We start from the raw sequence: 26,156 nt of genomic DNA, 5'->3' as shown, positions 1-26,156 counted from the left end.
CTGCAGGCAGTGGCTGTGCCCCTGTGTGCATGGCAGAAACCTTTGTATGCTGGGTGCATGATGAAGGCAGAGACAAGGTACTTGCAGGTTTTTGTCACCAGCATGAGAATGAACCCAGGGAGATGCAGATGGATGGGAGTGAGTCTCCAAAAAGCCCCAAGGACCATCCGCATCCATCATCTGCATCCACTCCGGATGCCCAAGTGTTGCCTCCTGGCAGAGGAGCAGGAGATGCTCTGACATTCTTCTGTGGTTCTCATGCAAAGAGATTTCCTGGATCCCAGCTCAGGCTTGAAGGTAGCCCAGAACGGGGATAAAGATTGTGCAAATGATGGTTTGGAGTCTGTGAGGATTAAAATGGAGCTGGTTAGCTGCAGCTCCCCAGGCAGCTCTTGGGCACGACCAGGCTTCCAAGAGTAAATATTAGATTTGACGTGTAAGCCCTGGATGACAGTGCAGCTGCCTGATGTATTTCTGTGTACAGCTGCTGAAAGATCTGGCTTGGTTTTTGTTTTTTCATTATTGTACTTGTATCTCTTCTTGATAAACCCTGCTTAGCTGCGATTTCAGACGCCTTAGGTCAACCTTTGTTTTCCAAGCTGTGGTACGAGTGAGTTCAAACAGTGATACAACTTCATCTCTTCTTGGCCTAATTGCCATACTTTTCCAGTTTATTAGTTTCCAAACGTTGTGCCAAGCTTTTAAAAAGGTAGGCAGGGGAGCCTTGTCTCCTGAACGCCTCTGGCAGGCTGCCACGCCAGCAGGAATATTGCTGCCTGCTCCAGAAAGGGATTAACATGAAGGCATTTTTCCTGATGGCTGAATTTACGTATCGCCGTCCTTGTGACCAGACCAGAGAGGGGCAGAGACGACAGGGCAGCCAAAACAAAACAAAGAAACCCCTTGCCTTGCTTTATTGGTCAGGTATAAAAGCATTTAAAGTAATGAATGAAATCCTGAAGTTATAAATCTGGAGCTCAAAAGCTAGGTGTGTAACGTGGCAGAGAACAACTTAAGCCTTTGCCTCTTTGGGAGAGGTGAGACATTTGGACTTGGTTTCACAGCCTGATTTTCATTAAGCTGCCTTTTAAAAGTTGGGATTACAAGAAGCCAGCCCTCTGCTCTGCGATGGCAATATTGCCAAAGCCTTTGGTGGCACCACAAATGCATCGTTTGCTGCCATGCAACTTAGGGATCCCTTGAGGTTCCCAGCAATACCTGGTGTGTGTGGTGGCTTTGCATGGCTGAAATGGAGTCTGGTGGTGGCAAATTTGGGGCCAGAATCTGGGAAGCTCAGCGTTTTCTGAGTCATGCCCTGTTGTGTGCATGGGTTTCAAAGAGGAAGAGAGACAGGTTGGGAAGTTGTTCATTTTTTTTTTCCTTTCCAAAGTCACTTTGATGTGGGGACAGTGGATCTGGCTTCTCCTTCCCAAACAATCCCATGTTATGTATCTGTTTTATGTTGAATTTTTATTTCTGTGACACTGAAATAGAATAGAATGGGGCACTATTTCAGTTCTGTGAAGATACACAAACATGCTAAACCAAAATCCAGCTTTTTTTTTTTTTTTTTTTTTAATTTTCTATAAACGAAACTTTGAGGAGTGCAATCTCTTCTTGAGAGGCAGTAAAAAGCGGAAGATGAGGAGGATCAGGAGGTGGCAACCTCTGGACTAAGCTTTACTCACTATGGCAACAGATTCTTGGTTTGAGATGCTCAGAGCAAGAAGAGCAAATCATTAAGCAGCCTGTTGTAAGAATGAATTTTGTCTCTCCTGGCTTGCAGCTTGGCACATCTTCATCTTGCTGTCTCGGCTGGTTTTGCAAAGCATCCTTCCCTCTCTCTAACCCCAGCCCCTCTGTGTTGCTTGATCCCCGCAGATCATCACGGGAGAGCTGTACCGAATCCACTACCTGAAGGAGAAGTCGCACTCCTTTATCCAGAACCCCTACGTGGCAGCGCTCTACAAGCAGGTGGGCTGCTTCGTTTTCGGCTGTGCCATCAGCCAGTCCTTCACAGACATTGCCAAAGTGTCCGTCGGGCGCTTGCGGCCGCATTTCCTGGAGGTTTGCGACCTGGATTTCTCCACCATCAGCTGCGGGAAGGGGGTTTACATCCAGAACTACACCTGCAGGGGAAACGACAGCAAGGTCCAGGAAGCCAGGTGAGAGCCCTTGTGTCCCTGTCGGGGGGAAAGCGTCCAAAGAAATGGGCTGCTGATGCCAAAACGGTGTCTCACGCTAAATATTCTCAGGGTTTCTCCGCCAGCAGTAGACGATCTCGCTGCTGCTGTCCCTGGGAAGGCTGCAGCAACGGGTGGTTTCCCTCGGGAGTCATGGGGTTCGCCTGAATAGTTTTCTTCTTCCTTTCTCTGTACTCCTACACTATTGTTTCGTGAGAGGTTGCTCAGTTTGGGAATTCACCATAAGAGCTGAGTTAATGTCAGCCATCCGTCCTGCTGTGCAGGGAGGGCTTCTCCTTTAGGTCCCTAGCACCTCCCTTTCACGCTCCTCATCAGACTCATCCCATGCCCAGTTTTGACATTTTTAGGGGGAACCTAAATGAGGGGCGCCTAAATGCCGTAATCAAGCGACCAGAGAAGTGCTTGCTTTTCATTTCTTCACGGTTTCCTGGTTATTTGAGGCGAGACGATGAGTTATCGTGCTGTCCTGGAAATAGCTGCGCTGTCCCACGAATAGACCAGGAAGGCACGAACAATGCGCACATCCTGCCCATCCGCTCGTTTTCGGCCTCGGGAGCGAGCAGGGCGGATAACAGGGCTTTTGTAACCCGAAAGATGGGGGGGTTGTGGTTCCCTCTGCTTTGGGGCCATCTCGCTAGCTAATGGGCAAGTTACCCTGTTATGTGTAATCTTGTGACACCGAGAATATGGTAGTGGCTGGTTCTTAGCACCTGTTTGTTTTGCAGGAAATCCTTCTTCTCCGGGCACGCGTCCTTCTCCCTCTACACCATGCTGTATTTGGTGGTAAGTGACCTCAGCCTTACTGGAGATGGAGCTGGTTCAACCCCTGACCCCCACCCCAAGGCATTCCCCCCCGTTCGGTAGCAATAGTAGTGAGATGAGGACTAGAGATGGGGGCGTTGGTTGAAAACAAGAGCCCAAACACGCCGATGGTGGAAAAAATCTCACTTTTGGACCCTGCAGTGTTATTTGGGCTGGAAACTCCCGGGTTATAGCTGAGCTGTGCAGCTTTTGGATGTAGCCAAGGCTGCAATTAAATCCGAGCCCTACTACCCCAGCGGATGACTTGTGCATTTTTGCTCACCCCAAGCTGCGGTTTCCACCAGGGAGAATTTTGAGGGTGCCAAAATATTGCATTGGCCGTGGTGGTGGGGGGATGCACCGTGGCATCTCTGTCGGGGTGTAGGCTGATTCCTAGGCTGTGTTTCAGGGCTGGCGGAGCAGGTGAAGCTGCCTGCCCGGCCGGATCTGTCGTGGAGGGCTGGGGCTCGTTTTCCTTTGTCGGTGACAAATGGCTCTGCCCTTCCTGCGCGGGGCCCGTGCCAAGGTGCTTCCTGCCAGGGCTGCCACAGGCACGCTCCCCGCGCCCCCAAAAAGGTCCCGCACTGAGTTTTTTTTGTGGAAGGGATTTGGATAGTGATTTGTGCTTTTAAAAAAAAAAAAAAAGGTTTCAGGTTCCTTTCAAGATTTGTCCCCCCTCCCCATCTCCTGTAAGCTCAGACTGGCAAGCAAAGAACCAGCCCTGTGCTTGTAGTGCTTGTAAAAACATTAAACATGAACTCTTATTTATCTATTAGCAGTGCTTCCCCTGTCCCTCTACTTTCCCCTCTGAAAAGATAAATTACTGCAGCTCCCTCCTGGCTTTTAATCCCTGGATTTACCCTCCGTGGGCTGGGCGCTGTTCCTGTAATTTAATTACTAAGCTTTCCAGGCTGTATGGGGGGAGTGTATTAAATTCTTTCCTCATTCCCCCTGTAGTTTTTTTTTTTTTAATCTGTTCTTGAAATATTTTGGGAAACAGTTTGGCCATCTCCTCCTCCCAGCCACGTTACAATAATGAGGTTGAAGCTCTGCCAGGTGCTAGGCTGGGGGAGAAGCAGCCCGCACCCCCTGTGTTGCCCTTACCAGAAGCCAGTGTGGACGAGGCAGGAAACAAAAGAGAAACCAGCTCCCTGCCGCAGCATGTGTGGTGTTTTGTTTTGTTTTTTTTTTTTCCATTTTCCCACCGACAAAAATCACTGCTTGCACAAAAATGGCCCTCCTGTGCCCCAGCCCGGGCACCCGAAGCGTGGTGGTTGGCAGCATCTCCCCCACCCCGTGCCGGAGCCGCCTCGTGATGCTTCGCAGGAGGCTCGGCCCTCCTGCCCTGCCCTTGCAAAACTTTCCGAGCTGAGTTTGGAAATTGTCACTCTCACTGCCTCGGGAGGGGCATTTATTTATTTCTGAGTGTTCTGCAGGCAGGGAGATAAGTTGGCCTGGCATCTGGAGGCAGCAAGGACTGCCAGTCCCCACTAAGTCGGTCGTGTTTCTTCCTCGAATACTTAGCAAGGTTACTGGTACTTTTATTTTTTAGGAGAGGCAGCTCCCAGGCCTTTTTGGAAGCCCAGCACGACCTCTCACCCTTTTCACAGCATCGTAGCCTGTGGCAGGGTAGGGGACAAACCTGGGCTTCCCAGGCAGTGCCTGGGGGAGAGCCCAGCCCCATCCCATGTTCCCCGCCGCTCGCTTTGGCCATAGCTGGCCGACACTGCCAGGGCTTGACCCGCTTTCCAAAGGGCGCCGTGCAGACTGCTCTGCTTTGCCAGGACTTTTCGTCCCTTGTTTTTCTGAAAAAACAGTGGTTATGGAACAAGTGAGATGCAAAATGAGAATTCAGATGCCTGGAAGGCACTGGTGGCAGGGGGTGCGCTGGACACCCCAAAGCAGTAACGTGCAGCATTCCTTTAGGACATGTGGAAAAAATGTGGCTCATTTTCCAATGCTGCTTTGTACTAGTGCCTGCACTAATACAAAGTAGCCTAATTTTCTTCTAGCTTTGCAACAGGCTTTGGAAGTGCTCCTGTGTAACTCTGGGGGCCATGACTTCGGAGCAAAAAGTCAGCTCCGATCTGTCCTTTCCTTTCCCCTTATGGGAACATTGGAGCTGTCAGCACCCAGCAGCCACTGCTCCTCTCCCCATCTGCTCCCCTTATTCCTCTCCGTGGAGCAGTTTTGTCCCCTAAGAATGACTTTGTTTTAAACTATACCTTGTCCAGTGACTGAGATAAGGTTGGTAGCAGGCTCCCTCTGACCGGCTGTTCAGTTGTGCAGTGCCTTAAAAAGTCAGGGGAAAAAATCACACCCAGGGTTCAGCCATAAATGCATGAGGGGATTTTTGGAAGACTAGCTAGGGACGGTGATGTTGTAACATGGCAGCAGGTTGTTGCTGGAGCAGTGGCAACTGGGAGCTGGCAGGGGACCTCTGCAAACTGGAGGCACTGATGGGGGTGAAGGCACTTTGGGGGCATTTGTGGGACTGAGCGAGAGCTGCAGGGGTTCAGCTGGCCAACCATGTCCTAAGTGCAACGTCCAAGCTCTGTGTTGAACAATACTTCGTTTTCCAAGAACAAGTCACTTCCTGGCATACCCTGGCATGGCTCTTGCAGCCCATTCAGCACGACGATGGCTTCAAGTCCTGTGTCCCATGCGATGGAGGTCGTGGGTGCAGAAAGCTTTAGTCGGTCTATTAAAAGGTATTACATCACCCCACGCTTGAAGTCAAGCCACCTTTAAAATGCAGCATCCACACATGGGCAGGGGGATATTTTCGATGGAAGTTTGCTCTGTGTGTGCTCATCAATGATGTGCTGGTGTGTATAAACCCCGTGCAGAAACAAGTTTATGGCCAGTAATATGTTGTATGTCCTGGTGGGATCTGTGGCCAGCGGGGTCTGTCTGGAGACCTCAAGGATGCTGCAAAATGCCTTCCGTTGGGGAAAATACCTGCAGAATCCATCATTGCTGGAGTGTGTTGGGTCTGCAGAGGGTCCTGCAGGGTCTGAGGCTGGGCAGGAACAGGGAGGCGGTGGGTGACCAGTGCCTGGTTTCAGCACTGAGCCCTGTGGCCAGCTGGTCTCTGTTGGGCACTATCGGTTTGGGCATGGGATCCCAACAGGGACCTGTGAATTGATGCCAAGCCCTGGAGGGCTTTGGTGGAAAAGTCCCACAGAAAGGCGTTTGCCACACAGTCAGAGCTCCTGGGATTTCATTATAAGCCCTGAGACTTCAGGGCTAAGTTTCTCGCAGCCTCCTTGTCACCAAGAATACCCAATTAACATCAGGCCTTTGTATAAAAATTTAAAAGGGGAAATTGCGCTTGGGCAATCCTCTTTGTCTTAATTTTCCTTGCTTTGTTGCTCCTTGGCTGAGCGAGTCCATAGCCCATATTTATAGCAGGCTGAGGAAGGAGGAGGTCTGTAACAGCTCACGGTGCACCCAGCCCACACCTCAGGTTTGTGGGGAGGCTTCGATGGGAGCAATGGGGTTTTCTGCTCCCATCAGGCGCCTGAGACCATAATGCTGATTTTTTTTTCAGCCAGAACTTCCCCAAAACCCCAGCCAGTCGCTCAGAGGGTGAAGGAAAACTAAGTTATATCCCTCAGCAGCGTTGGCTGATTCTGGAGAAAACGAGAGCGAAACAGAGCAGCTTAGGTGTTAATGGGCATTCGGTGGGTGAGGTTGAAGCCTTCAGATCAGAAGGGGTTTCATTGTGGTCTGCTGTTTGTATGGAAACTTACAGGTGCTTCTGGTTTTGCCTGGGTGACCATGGAGCTTTGCACTGGCGTTTCTTGCCAAGGGCAGAGAAGCTCCTGATGCTGCCGTGCTGCTGAGTGATGATGTGTACGAGGGAAGCTCCGCGGTGGTTGTGGACTTGGATTGAGGCTTGGTGGTGACCTAAGTACGTGAAAAAAGTGGTTTATACCAGAGGCTGGGGCCGAGGTGCGACCTTCTCTGCCAAGCAGACGGCGATATTCCCAGTAGGGTGGGAGGATGCTGTGCAGCCAGCAGAGGCGGGGAAGAGGCGATCAGCTTGTCCACTTGGTGCTGGGAGGTCTTTATCCTTCTGCCTACATCAAGGGTTTGAGGACTTCTGGCCTCACGCCGTTTCAGTTACTGCTCCAGATGGGGCTGGAGGAGGTAACGTCAGGTTAACTCCGAAACAAGACCGGCTGCTTCCCAGAAGGAAACCTTGGGGTGACTCAGAGCCGTGGTTGGTGGAGCTCAGCCTTGTGGTGGGGGCAGCGTGAAGGAGATGGGATGTCTGGGTGGCAGAAAGCCCTGGGAGGCTGGAGATGAGGTTCTCAGCCCGTGTCCCCTGCCAGCTCCTCCCCAATGGGTTCGCTCAGGGGTTGTGTGTGGCCGCGGGTTGTCCCCGCCGACGCTGTGGAAGTCCCCTGGCAGGAGCAGAGCTATGCGATGCCCTCGAAGCCATCTGCTCCGTGGTAATTCGGCTCCTGCCAGAAGCCAGGCAGTGGGTGGGAGCTCCAGACAGCTCCTGCTGTGATCTCGCTTCATTCTCTCCATCCACCCCTTCTCTGGGCTGTTCCCATTGATGCTGCTCCTGCCTTTAGCTGCCCTGTGACAGTCTGTGGTGCAGATAACCCAGGCTGTGGTCTTGCTCTGCCGTCCCATCCCTGGAAGAGCTTTGTCCAGCCCCACATTCCCACCCAAACCTGGCAGTCCTTAGCAGGCATCGCTCGGTACGTGCTCCCAGCCTGCTTCCGAAGCAGGTTCTCAGACAAGTGTGGGTGTGAGTCGGTGCTGGGTGCTCCGGTGGCTTCCAGGACAGTGCTGCTCAGCCTTTCCACACCTTACACAGGGCCAGAGGGTGTACACGAGCTGCACAGACCAGGGTTGTGCTGGGGAAAGTGGGAATCAGTATGCAAACAGCCCCTTGCACCATTTGAAGGAAACGGGGCTTGCGTGACCTTGCTGTCTGCATCTGCGTGGCAATTTGCGATAACTTTTGAACTGCTGGGCTGATTTCAGCAGGGCACAGTGGGGATGGAGTGCAAGTTGCATGGAAGTAGGGGAACGGGACATCGCGATGCAAACATGCAAGTTTTGCTCCAAGTCCAAGTGGTTTCGGACTTGGCTGTTTCCTGGAGCAGGAGGCACCGGGGCCAGAGGACACCGGGGCAGAGGCTGGGCAGGGGAGGGGAGGGCAGTTTTTGCAAGTGTTTCTAAAGAAAAGGTAAAATCTCCGTATAACCTAGTTGATAAAATGGTTTGCCCAAAGCACAAATCTCAAACAAGTTAGACATTTCTTTCCTTGTTTTATAGAATTTCCTGTGTTGTTTTTTTTTTTGTTTAAATCACTTCAGACTCCAAAAGGTGTCTGTTTTATCATGTTCAAATTCAGTGTTAGTTTTTTATTGCTAATTTTTAACCAAAAATTTGCTTCATCACTTAGACCTATCTAGTTCGAGCTTGTGGGATATAAGGATTTGAGGGGATGTTGGGGTGGTCTAAAGGGACAAATGTCAGGTTACCCAGCATCAAATTTCATTCTTAATGGCTTTAGTGGGACACAGCCTGAAGTGTAAGACATTAAGTTTCAAACCCCCTGGTAGAACTAAGGGTAACAGTTTGTAAGATATAGTACATGGAACTATTTTTGCTCTGCAACAACATACTGGAAGCTGAGCTTTGCACTGTACCCTGGACCCAAAAGTATTCCTGAGACATTTGCTTCACCAGACTGCAGCAGTGGGGGGTGCCACGAGGACTTGAGAGCCATAGCTTGTCCCCCAGCATCTTGTGGACCAGTTTGCACAGTGTGGGGTGTGTGCCGTGGGGATGTGGCCCCGTTCCCAGACTCTGGCTGGTTTGCAGAAATATTCCCCAGAATCATAATGTGAGCTAGCCAGCACCAAGCTGTTTTGGTGCTGCTCTCTTCCATGCTAATTGGCTAACAATTTGGGTAATTTGGAGCATCTGCTCCATTCCGATGACATGATGTTTCGTTTCCTTTAACAAGCCTGGTGTGTATTCCTTCCAAAAAGGGGTAAATAGAATGCTTATGCAACAGCCAGACACACTAAATCAACCAACACAGTGCTTCCCCCATATCAGCTTTCCAATTAATTTTGCTTCAGTAGGTAAATGGTATTATTAAGCTGCTTGGGGTTTCTGGTGAGAGCTTCGCTCCCTCCTGTCTCAAGGCAGTGTGAACTGCTCTGGGTGCACAAAAGGGGCTGTAAATGGGTATCAAGCCCCTTGCCAGGCTCCAAAGTGGCAGGCAGGAGGTCACAGGCCTGTAGAGAGCATCCTTTGTGTTAAAAACTCCCCCTCCTTGCTCCATGGGGCCCCTGCGTCTACCCCAGTGCAGGTGGGACCCTCAAATTAACTCACCCTTTTTTCTTTTTTTTTTTCTCTCTTCCCTGCAGTTTTATCTGCAGGCCAGGTTCACGTGGAAGGGTGCCCGCCTGCTCCGTCCCCTGCTGCAGTTCACGCTCATCATGATGGCGTTTTACACCGGCCTGTCCCGCGTGTCAGACCACAAGCATCACCCCACCGACGTGCTGGCAGGCTTTGCACAGGGAGCCCTGGTGGCTTACTGCGTGGTGAGTGCTGCTGCAGGGGGGGCCTCTGGGGCAGGGGTTACTGGTGCTGCTGCTGTGAGCTCGGTTTTTTAATGTAGCGGAAGGGCTCATGAGAAAACTGTTAACAAAAGCCGTGTCTGCTTGTCTGTGGCAGCTTGGGCTGCTCTCATGCAATTTACTCTCTGAGGAGTGACCTGATTGCAGGCCCCGTAACTGCAAGTGACAGATGGAAGTGGTGGGGGGCACTGGGGCTGTTCTCAGGGTTGCTGCCTTGCCTGGAAACAAAGGGGCTGGGGTCACTCGTGTCTTTGTACAAGCTCCCCAAACCAAGGCTGTAACAGCTTACCACTTTCTGGTCTAGAGGTGTTTTTGCTGTTTTATTTTTTAACTGATGGAAAAGTGATGCAAAACAAGGCAAGGAATTAAGTTCCCTAATGCTTTATTTCTCAGGGAGAGAAAATAGGTTGTGTGTATACTTTCCACTCGCTGATAATAATCCGTAGCTAAGTCAAAAATGGCACGGCCGGAAAGTTGTTATAAAGCATTATTAACCCACTGGGCAATGGTTGTTGGGTTGTGGTGTTGACGAGTGCCAAAGTCCCGTTCAGGCACGTGGAGCCAGCAGATGCAGAAGGCAGCTGCCTTAACCCTGCCGCCAGCGTCAGCACAGCTCCTGCATCTTCCATACCAATACTGCCAGGGTGTTTCCACACATCCTGGTCATCTATTCCTCTGCGGGGTATGCAGGAGGTCTAGACACCGGGCCACATCACCAGGCTGTGTTACAGGGGTGCAGTTAACCTTTCCATATGCCAGCAGTATTTGGGATATAGGGCAGCGGCTGCCCGGATCACGGTGTCAGGAAGACAGCAGCTCTCCGGATGCTTGGTGCAGACATCCCCAGGCTTCCTGGCTGGGGCCAGCAGCAGATCTGGCCGTTTTCCCCCCAGCAGATGGAAGCTGTGCTGGGAAGGGGAGGCCACAGCAGCGCTGGGCTGGTTTTCCTGTATGGAGGCAAAGCAGTGTAGGAAGCAGCTGCCTGCGAGCTTCACAGGTGGGCACGAGTTTGCTGGCGCTGCCCTTTCCAGCCAGCTTGTGGAAGGGCTGGTCATCTCCATGCCCTTTGGAGACAGGGGTTGGAGGCCAGGAAAGCCTCACCCCAGACTCTTTGGGGTAGGTGGAGGTCTTAGAGTGTTTTGTTGGTGTGTCCCAGGGCTGCTAGCCCAGGTTGGGTTCAGGTGCTCATGCAGGGGATGCTGCAAAGCAGAGGCAGGGACCTGCTGCTCTTCCCCTCCCTGCAGCACAGCCTTCAGCAGCACGCCGGATGATGGCCGTTAAAACACCGTAGTTATCAGGCTATAATTTCTGCTAGAAACCGATTGTGGGTTTCACCTCCGAGGACTGCCAGGACTTAAATCCAGGTTGTGCTGCAGCAGACGCGTTTGTCCTCCAGTGCCTGAAATAACAAGCAGAAGACATTAGTGTCAAGCGCTTCCAGCTGATGAAACATTCGGACTTGGTTCCAGGGTGAAATATGATGAGGACTGCTTAAATGGAAATAGTTTTTATGCACGTCGCAGGCAGCCTGCTATGTGTCGTGCAGTTTATGTCTTTTCTGATGGAGAGAAAAGGGGAGGTGTCAGAAGGACACACTCCTGGTGTTGCTCTGGTTTGATCAGAAGGTTGATTTAACCTCTCTGTCTGTGATTAAGGAATTCTTCGGCATACCGAAAAGGAATATGACTTGCTAAGTGGCAATATAAGATATTGGCTTTGTACAACAGGCGCTCAGTCTTCTGCTGTCAAGTTTTCTTTATGGGTGGAGAGCACCTTCTACAGGAAATGGAGCTAATCCAAGTGAAAAACTTTGCACGTTTATTAGTCCTTTTTTGTGTTAAACACTTCAAGCATTAGGAGGATTTAACACACTGTTTTAACCCCAAAAGATCATGTTTCATGATTCCTATAAGTGTTTGTATAACCTCCAGCCACGTTGAAGTGAAATACAGTTTAAAGAGAAAGGAAACCTCTTACCCAGTCTCTGAATGAAACCCCGAAAAGCAGCAAGCAGCACAGTAAAGGCTGAAGTGCGCAGGATGACACTCCACCATAACTCACTCCTGTCCAAAACAAGGACCAGGCTCAGCGTAATCCCCATATGCTTCTTGAACTGAGCACTCTCCTCCCGTAAATCAATTTGTCATGGCTGTGTCGGTGCAGAAATTGGACATCTTTTTGATTGAATCCAGCTCTCCGAGGTGGGCACGCGAGAGCGCTGGCACCAGCAGCCAGCCGAGCGGAGGTTTTACGCTTGTTAACAGCCAAGAGGAAAACCATCACCAGAGCAGCTCAAGATGCTCATGCTCTGAGATGCGGCAGCAAGAGGCCAGATCCAGGCTTGTGATCCTCTGTGGGTTCAGCTGGATCCTGTGATGGAAATAGAGGCGCAAATGCTGCTGCTTGGATGCCCTGTAAATGACTTTACCAGCTCCGTTACAAAACCAGGCAGCCAGATACCAACACGTCCCCAAGGAAAAAGCCACTTTGCATGTCAGCTCCTTCCGTGCCTGTCTGTGAAGCAATAAAAGCTGAGCAGCAACAGCTCGGCTTCCTGAATCCGCAGTTATGGTTGTAGGAGTGAATTGCCATTTATAGCAGGTTTGGTGTCTATTCAGCTCAGTTCCTTATCTTCCTGTGCTGATATGGACTTGCAAAAGTTGTTTCCAAGGACAACTAAACTTGCCGTGTGAGGCTGTGGGTAGCTAGAAAATGTGGAGAGGCAGAGGGGAATGTCTCAGCTCCTTCCCCACGTTACCCAGCCTGAAGGTGTAAATCTGATATTACTCATTTGAGCACCTTGGATTTTTTTTCCCCCCTCATTTATCTTGCTGCTTAGATGTTGGATCTGAGTACTGGAGGAGAAAAGTCAAATGTGCTGCTAATTCCTGCAGCTGCCACATGCTGCTCTTCCCAGGGCTTCAGTTCAGCTAACCCACACCTTGCTCTGAGTTACCAGCGCTTGATGATACCTGAAGCTGAGCCAGCGACTTTGGGCTGGCAGAAGCCACTGATGGCACGACTGAAGTTCTGGGATTTGGTACCAGCTAACAAAAAAAAGAGTTCTGGCTGCTTTTTGCTACCTCTGGAGGATCTGTGCTGTCTAAGTCTTTTCCCTCCTGGTGTGGGGCTGAGGTTTGGCATGGGAGAAAGTGCCCCGGTCTGACGGTGCTGATAAGCTCAGTGCAGTGGCTGCCAAGGGAGGATGTGGAAGTTTCCTCCCAGCACTTTGTTTCTTATTGTGTTGCTGCCTCCCAAAATTGCCAAGCGCTGGCTTTTTCACATCCGGGAGAGGGCTTACATCACGGCATATTTAGGAAAAAGCAGTCAGGAATGGCTCCTCCTCTATTCTCTGGGCCGGTGGGGAAAGGGCAAGATATGAATCAAGTCCATCGTGTGCTTTGGACTTGCTGCCTGTAACGTTTAGTACAATTTGGATTTGAGGGCGTCTCATTGCCTACCTGGTGTCTGCCTAAATGTGTTATTTCACATCGATCCCATCCCTAAAACAGCTTGCATGAGTCAGGCAGGCTCATTGGAGACCTTTGTTTTGTGTGAGTGTGAGCCGTGTGTCTGTTTCCTGGCTTTTTAACCCGCTCAGCAGTGGGGTTGGGGTCCTGCTCTTGGTGAAGACACAGCAATAAATGAAATTGTTCTGTCATGTTTTTATGCTGTGTTATGTGAGGTCTGAGCCTTCTGTGTCCTACGGGAAGGTGGTAGCAGGTGCTGGGGCTACATGCAGGAATTCAACAGCACAAGAAGTGTTTGAGCCTGCAGCTTTGTACGTGCTTTGTAAACCAAATTTGTGAATGAAGCATCTCCCAGTGGGGCTAAGTTTGCCTTTCCCTCTTGTTCCCCCAGGTGTTTTACGTCTCAGACCTCTTCAAACCCAAGACAAAGACCTGCCTGCCACCGCCCCCCATCCGGAAGGAGATCCTTTCACCTGTGGACATCATTGAACGCAATAACCATCACAACATGGTGTAGGCCTTTGAGAGATCGGATTGGCGTTGTATTTTATTTTATTTTTTATTTTTGCAAAAAAATGACTGCTGACAGCAACTACCTGCTGCTCTCAAATCTCATCAGACAGTAGAATGTAGGGAGAGACTTTCTTGCCCGACCGGTAAAGTCTTACTCTGTGGTCTTTTCAACTTGCGACATTTGGAGGAGAGGGGTGGTGGTCAACTAAGTCAGAAGCGACAGTGAGAAACAGACACACGACAAAAAGATGAACAAGCAAAGAGAGCTGCCGGAGTCCTGGATGTGCAATTGGTTTGAGTGTTCATGTTGTAGTGAACGCCAAATTGTTCATAGCGTAATGAACACTAAGGGATTTTGGAAAGCTGGCCATCTTAGTTGTTTTTGTTTTCTTTTTTATGATGAAGATGTCCAATGCCTGCGAGGAAAAAAAAAACAACTCACAATTGAATTATATAGCACTATGTATGAGAAACAGCACTGAGTCAAGATCTGGGATTGGTTTGTAAGAGTTGCTTTTTTTTTTTCCTATCGGATGCTAGTTTGTTTTTGCCTCCTCTGTTCCATACTGTGACTTAGCGTAGAAGAAGCTTGCCCAGTCAAAGATCTCCGGAGGGTCTCTGTTCACACTACACACCTTTCACAAGCAGTCCTGAGACACACAGCGAGGTTGAACAAACCCACCCTTGGCACAGAAAGCCACATTTCTTCCTTCCCGCTCGCTTCCTGGCGAGGCTTCATCCTGCCTGAGCCACCGGGCGCATGCAGCAGCCGCAAATGGCCTTAAAATGGAAAAGAGCATCCTCCGCTTCCCGGTCCTCCCCCCCCCTCAAAATCGCAGCAGATTTTCTGTGCGCTCACGGTTTGGGCAGTGGCAGCTCTGCCGGAGGCACGTTCGCACTACGACCTCGGGGCTGAGTCCCGGGGAAACTTTAATTCTGCCGTTTTGGGACGGGCTGCTGGGCGGCACGTCCCAGCCTGGGTGTCAGTCGGTTCGTGCATCCCCCCCCCCCCGCTTCTCCCGTTGGCGCCCTGGTGTGCGCTGCCGCTGCGGGTGCCAGGCGGAGTGCTCTGTTCGGGGACGCCGGTGGGAAATCAGTTGTGCCTCCGCCGAGTGTGATTTTTTTTTATTATTTTTTTTTTTTAGTTTTTGTTTTTGCCCGGAAACCACAGGTTTTTGGCTTGCAGACCTTTCACAGAGCGCGCTTGCAAAGGGATCACGCAAAGCATGCAGAACGGCCATTTGCACATCCTTCGTACAGAATCCGTCCTATCATTTCAACTATAGCAAGCTATGATTTTTTTATATATAAATATTATATAAATAATGTATAAAACCTTAAAAATTAACTATGTAAAATATTATTTCTGAAACAATTTTAGATATATCCACTATGACTATAAACTGTGTCCTGACCTGTGTTATTTACATTTTGCTGCTTAAAAAAGCATTGAATTAATTTTTTATAGTCGACTAAAATATTGTAGTTCTGTGGTAGTAATATTTTAATGAAAATAACTACAATTAGAGACATTTGTATAAAAAAATCATATTAAATTGTCTGTATTTTTGTAATGTTCCATTTTGTAAAGAGAAGAATATTCAAAGACTTTTGTAGAATACAAAATTAAAATTTGTATCTGCGAAATTATTGCTGTATAAATGTGCTTTTTAAATAAAAGCTCATAACACAACTAAACAGCCCCACGTGTGTTGCGTCCTGCCTTTGGGTTGAGCCCTCCTGCCCAGGGAACTCGGGTCACCCTTTGGGACTTGATGCACGAGTCATCTGGATGTAGGGGACCCGATGCCACCATAGATAGGCTTCTGGGTGGAGAGGGTATGGTGGCTGCAATCACAGGTTTGCATTGAACTGCTCCTGACAATGCGCAGGCTTTAAGGACATTTCTTTTTATTGATTGCATCCCTTTCTCTCTATCAATATTCTAAGATTTAAATAAATATGGGTTTTTTTGTGTTTGTTTGTTTTTAAGAGTCTGGCTGCTGGGTCTCCCAGGAGGGCTCACAACTCTGCCAACACCTTTCCCATGAAACAACCCCATGATACTTTGCAACTGAACCAAAAGCCTTGCAGCTTGATGGGTTGTGAAGATGTGGGTGGAAGGGGAAAAGAGGAAAAAAAAACATCCCACAGTGGCGTGTGCTCACATACACACACGTGCACAGCGTACAGTTCCACTTCAGGCTTGATTTTTTTTTTCCCCCACTCCTACAGGATCTGAGAACAAAATTAACTCCTTGGTGGTGACACCCTCAGTCAGAGCTGCGTTTCGGCCACTCCTTGGGTGAACCACATTGGCAAGATAACGCAGCACAGAAATAATTTGCAAGAATGCATGACAGGAAGTGAATACCACATCAAACTGAAAATAAATAGCAGGTGGAAATTAAGCAGGCAGAGCTCAGCTAGCACTTGCTATTATTACCGTAATTAGTAGTAGTATTTTATTACGTGTGGAACAACTTAGTAAACCTGTGCCTGTCCTAAATGTAAAGGGAGCTTTGCTAGTGTTGGGTGTATGGAAACAGGTGTACAGATATATGGGGGACAGAGGAGGGTTTGGGGAGCATCAGGCAGCTGGTGAGGTGGTGAGATGCTGGAGGCCTTGTGTGGGATGTGTAGGCCAGGTACGGGGCAGGAAAGGCAGTCAGTGCATGTTTCTGGACAAGGCAGCAGGCTTTAAGGTTATAATGTGTGTCCTGGTGTCAGTAGCACCGTGTCCTATTTCTGGCTCTGCTGCTCACCCCTGCTGACTGCTTGGTAAATAAGCAAAGGGGAGTGATGACTGCCAGCAGCACAGTCCAGAGTGCCCTGTCCCGATTAGCAGAAGAGTGAGTGTATAGGTGCTAGAGGAGAAATGAGTTCTGGGCATGCTGGTCCAGGCAGTGGCAGGGTGATGCTGGACACCAGTGTGGGAGGCATCCAGCAGCACTGCGAGCTGCCAATTGCACATCACAGGCACCACCACAAGCGTGGAGGGGAGACTGAATGGGGTGGCTGGATCTGAGCAGGCAGTGTGAGCCATGAGAACAGCAATGGGGCATATCTGTTATCATCGCTTCCTGCGGGGCAGGAAGGAAGTGAAAGAGAAAAGAGTGAAATGGAAAAAGAAAAAAGAAAAAAAAAAAAACTTTTAAAACCAAACCATACATGCTCTAGGATCTGAAGGCAACCACTTCTGCAGGCAGTCCCTGAGCAGAGTCTGTGCATGCTGCTGGAGCATGCACCATGCCAGGTTTGGTCCTTCATGCACATCAGCGGGGATGGGGAGCAGCCACGAGACTGTGTCTGGCTGGGTTGAGGCAGCACGGTGGTTTTCATGCTGCAGCTCTCCCAGTGAGTTTGATGGATGAAAAGACTCAAACACATTTATGCAAACCAGGCACGTTGCTGGAGCCCGAGGCTGGGTGCCCGTTTTGGCCTTCAGTGCTGAAAAACGTGGGCTCTGCTCCTGCAGATGCTAATCGGAGGCTGTGGAGCACCCAGCACACATCTGCCTTTGATGCTGGCAGGTCCTTTCTGCACAAGGGGCTGTTCCAGTCAAACCTGTCTTTTTTTGCACAGAGACCGGTTCGGCGTGTTTTCACACGATTCATGCAGTGCACCTGACTGCTATGGGAGCAGATCTTTTGTTCCGAGGTAAGAAAGGTTTACGCAAGCCCCAGGTTCGGCCGTGTTTCGGTGTACCCAAACAGCTTCCCTCAGCAAGAATGCTTGGCAGCCTGCAGACGCTGAAGCTGTTGAACTTCTGCTTGATGATTTTTTGGATATGAAGTTTTCAATCAAGGGAGGGAGAGGGAGGAGATCCGTCCTGCAAGCAGGGACCTGCTGTGCTCTGCTCCAAACCTGGCTCGTTTCGGTGGCCGGAGGTTTCATCCAGCTGTTTGCAGCGACCCAGCCAGCAGCCAGCCACAGGGCCACAGGACCTGTGAGGCTGAGCTCCTCCAGCTCGGTGCTGGAAGCTGGTTTCAGCCTCCTGACCACACCATGGACACCTCAGGAGACAGCACCCCATGTTTGCTGCATTTCTCACCCCACGTCCCCTTTCTCTTGCCACACCCTCGGCTTCACCCATCGCTCCCCTCCCAAAAGGCAGGCCTGGTGCTCAGCCTCACCTCTGGGGCCGAGATCGGAGAGGCAGATTTTATGAATGAGGTGAATCACCCAGCTCCTGCCGTCTGTAAACACAGGCTGGGGGCCTCCTTACAGACCTGGGCTGCTGCCCAGCCCTGCACACCTCCCGACACTTGCTGACGGGGTGCCAGGGGCCTGCCAGGCCTGGGCTCAGACCTGTGAGCCTGAAGACAAGTCGCCACCTTCACTGAAGGAAGCAGGAGGTCCAAAACAACAACCTGTTGATTCAGCGGGGGGGGGGAAATAACACACACAAAACAACCCTCGAACCCAACAACTTTCAATTATCACCTTTGCACGCCACCCCCGCTGGCACCAGCCGGCGTGGGAGTGCCTGCGTGAGCTTGTCTTAAGTTATGATTTCCTCGGGGCACAGACTACACCTATGCATGTGTTTGGGTAGCAGTGATCAGACTGGTTGCGACGAATACCTAGCCCGTCCTATCTGTAGCTAGAAGGGAGCGCAGTCACGAGGAAAAATCTCCCAGTGCCCTTTGGTTTCCTTAGAAAGTCTCGTTCGGCCTGTTCCTGCCCTGCTCGAGAGCCGCCGACTGCGACCGCGGCGGTAGCTCGCAGGCAGCGCTGCTTTTAATATATACAGGCGCGGCTGCGTGAAACGTTTAATTTTTGTTCTTCCCCCAGAATATGACCGTCTTTGTGTTGGTGTTCGGTGTTTTGCTGCTGTTGTTTTTGTTTGTTTGTTGGTGTGTTTCATTTTTTCCATCGCTAATCAGGTGACTCTCCGTGCTGTGTTTTTGGGACACGTGAAGTATGAGGCTGCCGGCTAATTCGCTGCTGGTAGCAAAGGCACCAGCATCTGCGGTGTGCAAAGGCATGAACTCTGCAGGGTTTGATCTCACTTTGTACTGAGGATTCACAACCAACAGGAACAATGGGTTGTGATTTAAGAAAAACGCCTTTTAGTGTTCCCACGTGTCAGCAGGAATTTGAGGATAAGAACCACCAAACACCAAAATATACGTACACATACATATACACAGATGGGAAAAATGGGAATTAATGGGAATTCAGCCTGCTCCTGCAGTCTTTGAAGTAATTAAAGCTACACCAAAACTTGAAATAATGTGACTTCACTTACCCTGAAAAAGAGAGAAGTGAAACAAAGCCATCACTTTGTACAGGAACCGATGTGAAAATCTTGGCTTTCCACCCAAACTTTGACATCTCCATCTCCAGGTGTGTGGTGTGGGTGCGTGCCAGCTGAGGTCATTTGGAGATATAAATTAAATCAAAGAGCATTTAATACGTGCTAGGCTGATCTTTTCCCTAAAGAAACCTCACAAATGGAACAGGAAGAACTGTGCTGTTTTAATAAGGAACTCAGAAATAAAATAAAATCTAAAAAAGAAAAGAAACACTCTTTTCATCCGACAGAGGAAGGGAGCCAGATCTCCCATGAGCACAAGCCGATGCAACACCATTATATCAAAGGGCCTGGCCCTCTACACAAGTGCATAATTTGCTTCTTTTCAAGGAAATTTCAGTGACGTAGAAGGCAAATAAATAATGTTTCTCCAGCCTCCCAGGGCTTGTCTGAACAAGAAAGATTGTTAATGTTTAATATGAGGTAAAATTTTAATCCATTTCATTAAACTGTGTAGATATTCTTAGTTTAGTTTTAAGCAGGATTAGTCCTGTTTACCTGAAGTCAAGTAAGCACAAGTATAACTTCAACTGATATAAGCCTTGCTCAAATTAAAGCAAGAATAACTACCAAGGCTTGGGGGGTGGGGGGAAATACCATTGAAGCTTTTCCTTAAAACAAAAAATGGGCTTTGCTTTGATATTTTTTTCTTTATGAAGTATTTCTTGCCATGGGAAAATAATAAAAACTAGAAAAAGTCTATGGAAGTTCTGCTTGTAAATGATGAGACAATAGCAGCTGAAAAAACACTGCTTAATTGAAGAGAGGCAGTGCTTTTCAGCACACCCAGCCTAGGGTTCCCCTGAACGGGTGCAGGCTGGTTGGACATGGCATTTTCAACTCATGGATTTCCAGGAGTCGTCAACATGGATGGCAAACAAATTAACTGATGCTGAGGCCAACAGTACACCAACACTCCATCCTTTGCTCAGAAATCATCCCACAGCTTTTGTGTTTAGCCTGATAGCAATGGCTAAGGTACTGCATGGCCTTTAGGAAGTCATCCAGGATTGATGCAAAGGTGCCAAATTGCGTAGGATTTACCACATGCCTTGGCCAGCTGTCCCACTGGCTCCTGGGCCTCACTGTTAAAAATGTGCTGTTAACTCCCTTATTTTTCATTACTAACTGCCTCTGTATTCTCAAGTACCATATCGCTTTGTTTTTATTTATCAAAAAAAAAAAAATCTTATTAAATCACACCATTTTCCCATAGCTAAGTCCCCTAGTTAGCTTTTCATGGGCCTTGCTTGTAAATAATGCTTCTAAGTTTAAAGCCTGCTCACTTTCTGTTCAGGTTTTTCCTCGCTTTTCAAAAATGTCAGAAAGGCTGCAAGTTAACACAAAACCGGTGGGGAAGTAAATAGCTGAGGACCAATTTTCCTTTTTAGAAGCAATTAGAGAGGAGCACCTTCTGCCTGTAGGTCAGATTTTATCTGACACTGTCAAAGAGGAGATCCCTTATCAGGTCCTAACCCCTACCAGGCCCCGGGAGAGTCACCGCTTGATGGCATTTGCCCTCCTTCATGCCTGCTTCTGTCAGGCACCTTATCTGCTTGACCTTGGGGTGCTCTGGGGAAAGGATAACTGCACTCTTGTTGGGTTGTCCATAGCTGCAGAAGAGGCCTCTTTGCAAGATGAGCATTAGTGACTTCCATGCCAATGTGTAAGATGCAATTCGTCAGGTGATGCTGGGGAGGTTGGTTGCGTTTCCAAGCTTGGAGTGGGGGGCTAAGTTACTTCGTGCTCATTTATACTCAGTATAAATCAGGTGTGATGCTGTTAAGGGTGTGAACCAGGCCCCATGACCTAAGGTACACATGGCAAAAGACCTTGAGAGGTTTGGAGATGATTCTTTGGTTGACGCAAAGCTGGAGGGTTAAGATATATTCGGAAAGACAGCTTTGCCATATATTGACCTTTACCTTAAAATTCACACAGCAGAAATTCCTATAATCATTTCAGCTTTCCAGAGGAGCTACGGAGGAACCAGAGGTTACCTCTACACTACATTCTTGCAGTGCAACTGACTTATGCAGATGTGACCTTGCTGAAAGTAAACAGCGGCACATGGGGCTGATAACAGTTATCTGCACAGACACCGACGAACGCGAGCCGAACAAAAGCCTGCATAAGACTTTCCACCCACTGTATGCTAAATAGGCCAGAGGGGCAAGGGGAGGAATGCCAGGCTGGGGTTACAGCTTCAGTCTTGTTTATTAAGGACAAAATATTCAAATAATTGTGTGCCTGCTCCTTGTCTGAACTGGCACTGAAAATAAGGCGGCAATTGTATTTCTAAGCCCTTGCAGGAAGATTTGAATAGTACAGGCAAGCTCACTCGAGGCATTAAGCCATGCATGTCTCATCTTGCAAAGAAGAGAGCAGCTCCCCGCGGAAGTGGGCCAGGCTAGGCACCGAGCAGGTGGATTAACAGTTCAGAGGAAAGAGCATGGAAAGCAGCTCTCTTGCAGAGCAGGTCTCTGTACAAATACATCCAAGGCAGCGAGGATTAGTGCTTAAGCTAATGAACCACCCGCCAGACCTCTCTGGGAGAAGATATTAGCACATAGCGGTACTGCTGACGACAAGCTGGCACCTCTGCAAGCAGCCAGAGGGTTCGATCAGGAGCAGGCTGCTTGGAGCCAAGCTACCAAAATACCCGTTGTGCTTTATGGGCAACATAACACAAACATTTCCAGCATGGGACCTGTAATGAGCTTTGAGTTTGCCTCGAGACGTTTTCTCCCAATTTGATTATATTTATGAGCAGCTATTTCTGTTTAAGTACAGAAGGGGGGAAAAATGGCACAGATTTAGCTCCACTTGCCCCTGCACACACTGCTGCAACCCTTGGGGCATCTACATGGACATGGGGAGATCTTTTGGGGTAGGTCATGTCAATACATGAGATGCTGTGCATTATCTTTCCTTGCACAGGGAAAATTGTGCATTTTTTGCACATAACAGCCATGCAATCAAGAGGTTTATTAAACAAAAAATGAGCTTAAGAACACAACAGGCAAATACAACCTCTATATCTACATATTGTGTGGTGCCAAGGTGGACAGGAGTGAGGTGAGGTTGCTGCACTGAGATGGCTTTGGCTCTAAGGCACTCACCCTTCTTGGTCCAAGGAAAACCTTTCACATTTGGGTTTAGTGACTCCAGGAAACTGAGGCAGATGTCACAAGTCAGAAGGGAAGGACATCCTAAAGGCACATTTGTATGGTATGTCCCACCAGCTACTCCATCAGCCAAGGTACATAATCAGCAAGAAGATCTGCTGGTATTTATAGTTGCCAAAAATACTGGGGGGTTCTGCTAGCCATTCCCCACTTTATTAAGGCAGTTTTGAATGTGGGGTTTCTATCCCTTGAGAAATTCAGATATTTTACTATTTTCCTCTTGAATTGAGGCAGAAAGTCAAAATACGAATCCCCATTAGGAAATGTTAAACAATTTTTTTCAAATCTGTTTTCCCAGTTACAATGCAGATCTACATAGTTGCAGGCACCAAGAACACACAAAAAAAACTCCTTATCTCCAAAATCGCTTACAATCTCAAAGTGCTTGAGGAGTGTTTTCCTTTTCTTTTGTACCTCAAGACACAATGCAAGCAGCAAGAGAAGACTCATTATTTTTAACAAAGCGTGGCTGCAAGGCTTGCTCCTGGGAAGCCCTTTGGCTGGGGTGGCAGGAGGAACGTGGTGAGCTCCACTCATGCTCACCGAGGGACAGCCGTGCAAGCACGTGGCTCACCAGCCTGTGAGGTGTTGCCTGGAGCATGGCCCCCGAGCTCAGCAAAATGCGATGCTCCTGGCGTAGCTGCTGGGTCCATTGGCAGGGGTAGCCTCTCTCCTTCCCCCAGAGCCAATCTTTCCTAAGTGTGCAGTGGAAATGATGCAGCTTTCCCCATACTGAGACCTCTGGAGATGGTGATATTGGCTGTAAGGACACATTTCAGGCAACGTGGAAGGTAACCTGCCAATGATGCTCCCCATGCACTTTGCTGTGCAGCACATGCTAGGTACCTGAAGTCCCTGTGAACCTCGGCGTTGCTCTACATGTTTATTTAGGGGCAGGTTTTAACAGGAGCTGGTGCTAAATGGCAGCAAGGGGGCTAAATAACCTTCCAGGTAAGGGTCCTGTGTCCAGCTGGAGCACGTTCTTACAGGAACAAGATTTCCAGGAATGTTGCTTTCCTCACCCCAAATTCTCTGTTGTCTGATGGCACTCAGAGTTTGAACAAACATGGGCTAAGCCAAAGTGAGAACTGGCTGCCGGAGCTCAGCAGCACATGTTTTGCATTACGGAGCTGTTTGAGGGGCCTATGCAGCTTAGTGGAAAAATCAACAGGTTCGTCCCCTTGCAGCTCACAGGTCCAGAATAGCCCGTGGCCCTAAAGTGGGGAAAACTCCCCCCAAGCTCAGCTCCCTCACTAGTTTCCATGTCAGAGGCTATGCATGGTGTGGGACAGATGGCACACGGGCCATGTGTGTGGGTTGTACCCTGCGAAGCCCTCGGGAGCAGTTTGCAGGATGCAGCAATCCCAGCCCTGCCACGCATAGCCTGTCCTCAAGTTGCCTACCCTCCACTTCCAGAGCAAGCACTGTCTATTCCTGAAACAGGGGAAAAGCGATGAAAATAGCAAAGAAACGTAAGCCTGAGGATCTTCTAGCACACAAATAGCAAAGGAAAGAGAGATAAATACTGTGATAGCCTTTAAATATCTGTGGAGGAAACCAGCCAGGAGCCAGCTTGGCTACAGCGAGATGGGCTGGGTGATAATGACAGATGATCCCAATATTCCCGAGAGGATTTCTGACCACCGTTTGTACAAACGAAGCGGAACGTGACATTCTGGAGATTTGGGTTCATTTTCTTGGGAGGAAAAGGACTGCTAAAAGCCTTTAATAGCTCCAATTCAGGTAATCACAATTATAAGGAGCAGGGGAGGAAGCTGGGCCTGATGTATGACATGCCAAAGAGCTGAGTGCAGTAAACAAGGGTAGGGGAATATTTGTTTGGCCAGCACGCTAGGTACACAGGAAACATCAAGCAATAAGAGGACGACTGAGTGCAGGAGTTCCCAGTCCTATATTTACGAGCAAATAAAATGATGGGAGGACCCCACAAATTACAGACATCTACAAATAACCGCAGAGCTTTTGTCTGAGCTGTGGGAAGATGCTGTGGACGCTGATAACAGAGGCTGCCTTGCACAAGGCTGGGGAGTGTGGGGCTTGGCCCTGTGTCCACTGTGCCGAGCATCCCGGCCCCATCCTGGCTCCAGGCTGCAGGGGAAGGCGGAGAGAGCACAGGAGAGGATAATTATGGAATAACCTGTCGATGGAGGAAGTGGCTTCCCAACCTCTCTTTATTTAGGGCTTGAGTTATGCTCAAAAACAGGCAGATTTATAGCCCTCCCATGGTTGTGTTGTTTTCTCCTTCTGGCCAGATTAATATAATAAATGAGAGGTAGGAAAACGGCTGAAAAGCAAAGCCCCTGCAGCGATGTTGTGTCACATCATTAAATAAGGGGGCTTTTTACTTAAGAGGAGATGTTTGACCCATAATTACAGCTAAACTCCAATTTGGAAAATGGCTTTCAGTCTATTGAGACTTCTGTAATTTTAACAGGATGCAGCATTCGAATCCTCACCCTCTGTTTTAGAGGGCGGCATAAAGTGATTATAAAACACTAAATAGCAGCTGTTTTTCAGGCTGGAAGGGGCTCTTCATTGCTGTGTGATTCTGCTCTACACAAAGGCTCTTTCTGAAATTAAATACCCACTGTAAATGTCAAGTAGTATTTGGTTCTCATTCCTGAGGTCTGCACACAATTCGTTCTAGCAAAACATGGGCTGAAAACTAACCTGACTTGTATAGCAGAGTGAGTATCGACTGGGAATTTCCAAATCCCAGCATCAGCAGGGCGGCTGGAGCTCAGAAGATTATCAAAGGCAAAGGTATTGCAGTGTCCTGAAACAGGGGTTAACCACGCTTGCAATATTTACTGTCCCCCAAGACTGGATTGGGTATATCGGGAATGTGATGGCATGTTTAAACACGTTGCTTTATCACCTTTTTGATCTAAACCAATCACGAACATATAAACCAGCTCTGAGGTGACCGGGCAGCTTGTTTTTTGATAACAATAATTATGTTCCTCGCATTTACACAGAGCATTTCGTTTGTAGATCACAGGATGCTTCATCAAAGCAGGCTGCAATCACCACTGCCCATCATTACCAGTAGAGAAAATGAGGTGCAGGGGAGGGAAACACCTTGTTTGTCCCAAACCAGACATCAGGTGATGGGGTGGCAGGAAATAGGAGCCTTGTGGTCCTTATTGAAAGGACAAACCCTAGCTTCTGACCATGGATTAGCATGGGATTGGCCAAAACCCCCTGGCAAGGAGATGTCTGGGAAGTTTTGGATGAAAAACTTCTGCTTCTTTCTTTATTTTTACTTTATCTTCAAAATGGAAGGTTTCATAGGAAAGAGCACTTTCTAACAAAGCGTTCCTGGGGAAGGTTTTTTTTTTGATATCACAAGGCATTTTGTGGTCAGGAAACACGTGTGTTTAGCCATGACGGGCCGTGGTGGGGATGTGGGAACCCCAGACCTGAGTCCCACCTGTGTCTGAGTCAGACCTCCATGGCCAAATCTCCCCAGTCCCTGATGAGATTCTGGTTGCGGTCTCACTGGCGTGGTGCAGCTGGTCGGGGTTTCTCAAAATGCATGGTTCATCCAGCCCAAATGCTAGCTGTTAGCCATCTCACACACCAGCAGACTCCTGCTTTAACTGTTTCTCCAAAAAGGATTTAAATCCCTTATATCCCCTCATGTCTGGATTGCGACCAGTTGTGAGACGAGACACGAGCACTCTTCCTATCTAACAGCTTTCAAAGGTGTTGGTCTCACATCCACTTCCAGGCGAGCGGGGCTACATTTTGACATCTCAGCAAATTTTTCTGCCTGTCCCCATGTGGGAAATTTCCTGCCCATATTTAAGCCTTGCGTGGCCTCTTTCTGCTGTTGTTCCCCGTGACAAGAGGGCTGCAAACAAAAGAGAGCAAAAACAAAAAGACGAGCCTGCGAAAATGTCCTCTGCTGTGTCCTCTTAAGATCCAATTTTCATTTCACATCACTTCTAATCAGACTCTGGTTTCATTCCAAAATTAAGCACTGGGAAAAACAGCTTTTTTTTTTTTTTTTTTTT

General features: G+C 48.8%; 1 protein-coding gene and 1 long non-coding RNA gene across 2 annotated transcripts in view; one reads left to right on the top strand and one right to left on the bottom strand.

The window, feature by feature from the left end:
- The window catches only part of PLPP3 (phospholipid phosphatase 3), a 42,575-nt gene extending 27,269 nt beyond the window's left edge, over window positions 1-15,306 (top strand). Inside the window, exons 3-6 of the mRNA XM_084527841.1 lie at window positions 1,882-2,165; window positions 2,930-2,987; window positions 9,413-9,589; window positions 13,487-15,306. Coding sequence (XP_084383967.1) covers window positions 1,882-2,165; window positions 2,930-2,987; window positions 9,413-9,589; window positions 13,487-13,612 — 645 coding nt within the window. The 3' untranslated portion in view covers window positions 13,613-15,306. The remainder of the gene's footprint in view (window positions 1-1,881; window positions 2,166-2,929; window positions 2,988-9,412; window positions 9,590-13,486) is intronic.
- LOC311440672 lies at window positions 9,944-13,478 on the bottom strand. The gene is made up of 2 exons (XR_014695533.1): window positions 11,603-13,478; window positions 9,944-11,024 (listed from the first exon to the last, which is right to left on the bottom strand). It is a non-coding gene; the product is annotated as an uncharacterized lncRNA (long non-coding RNA).
- Window positions 15,307-26,156: the final 10,850 nt, after the last annotated feature.

This window comes from Aythya ferina, assembly GCF_964211825.1.
Source record: "Aythya ferina genome assembly, chromosome: 8".
In the NCBI taxonomy this organism is placed as follows: domain Eukaryota; kingdom Metazoa; phylum Chordata; class Aves; order Anseriformes; family Anatidae; genus Aythya; species Aythya ferina.
This window is presented reverse-complemented; position numbering and strand designations above follow the sequence as displayed.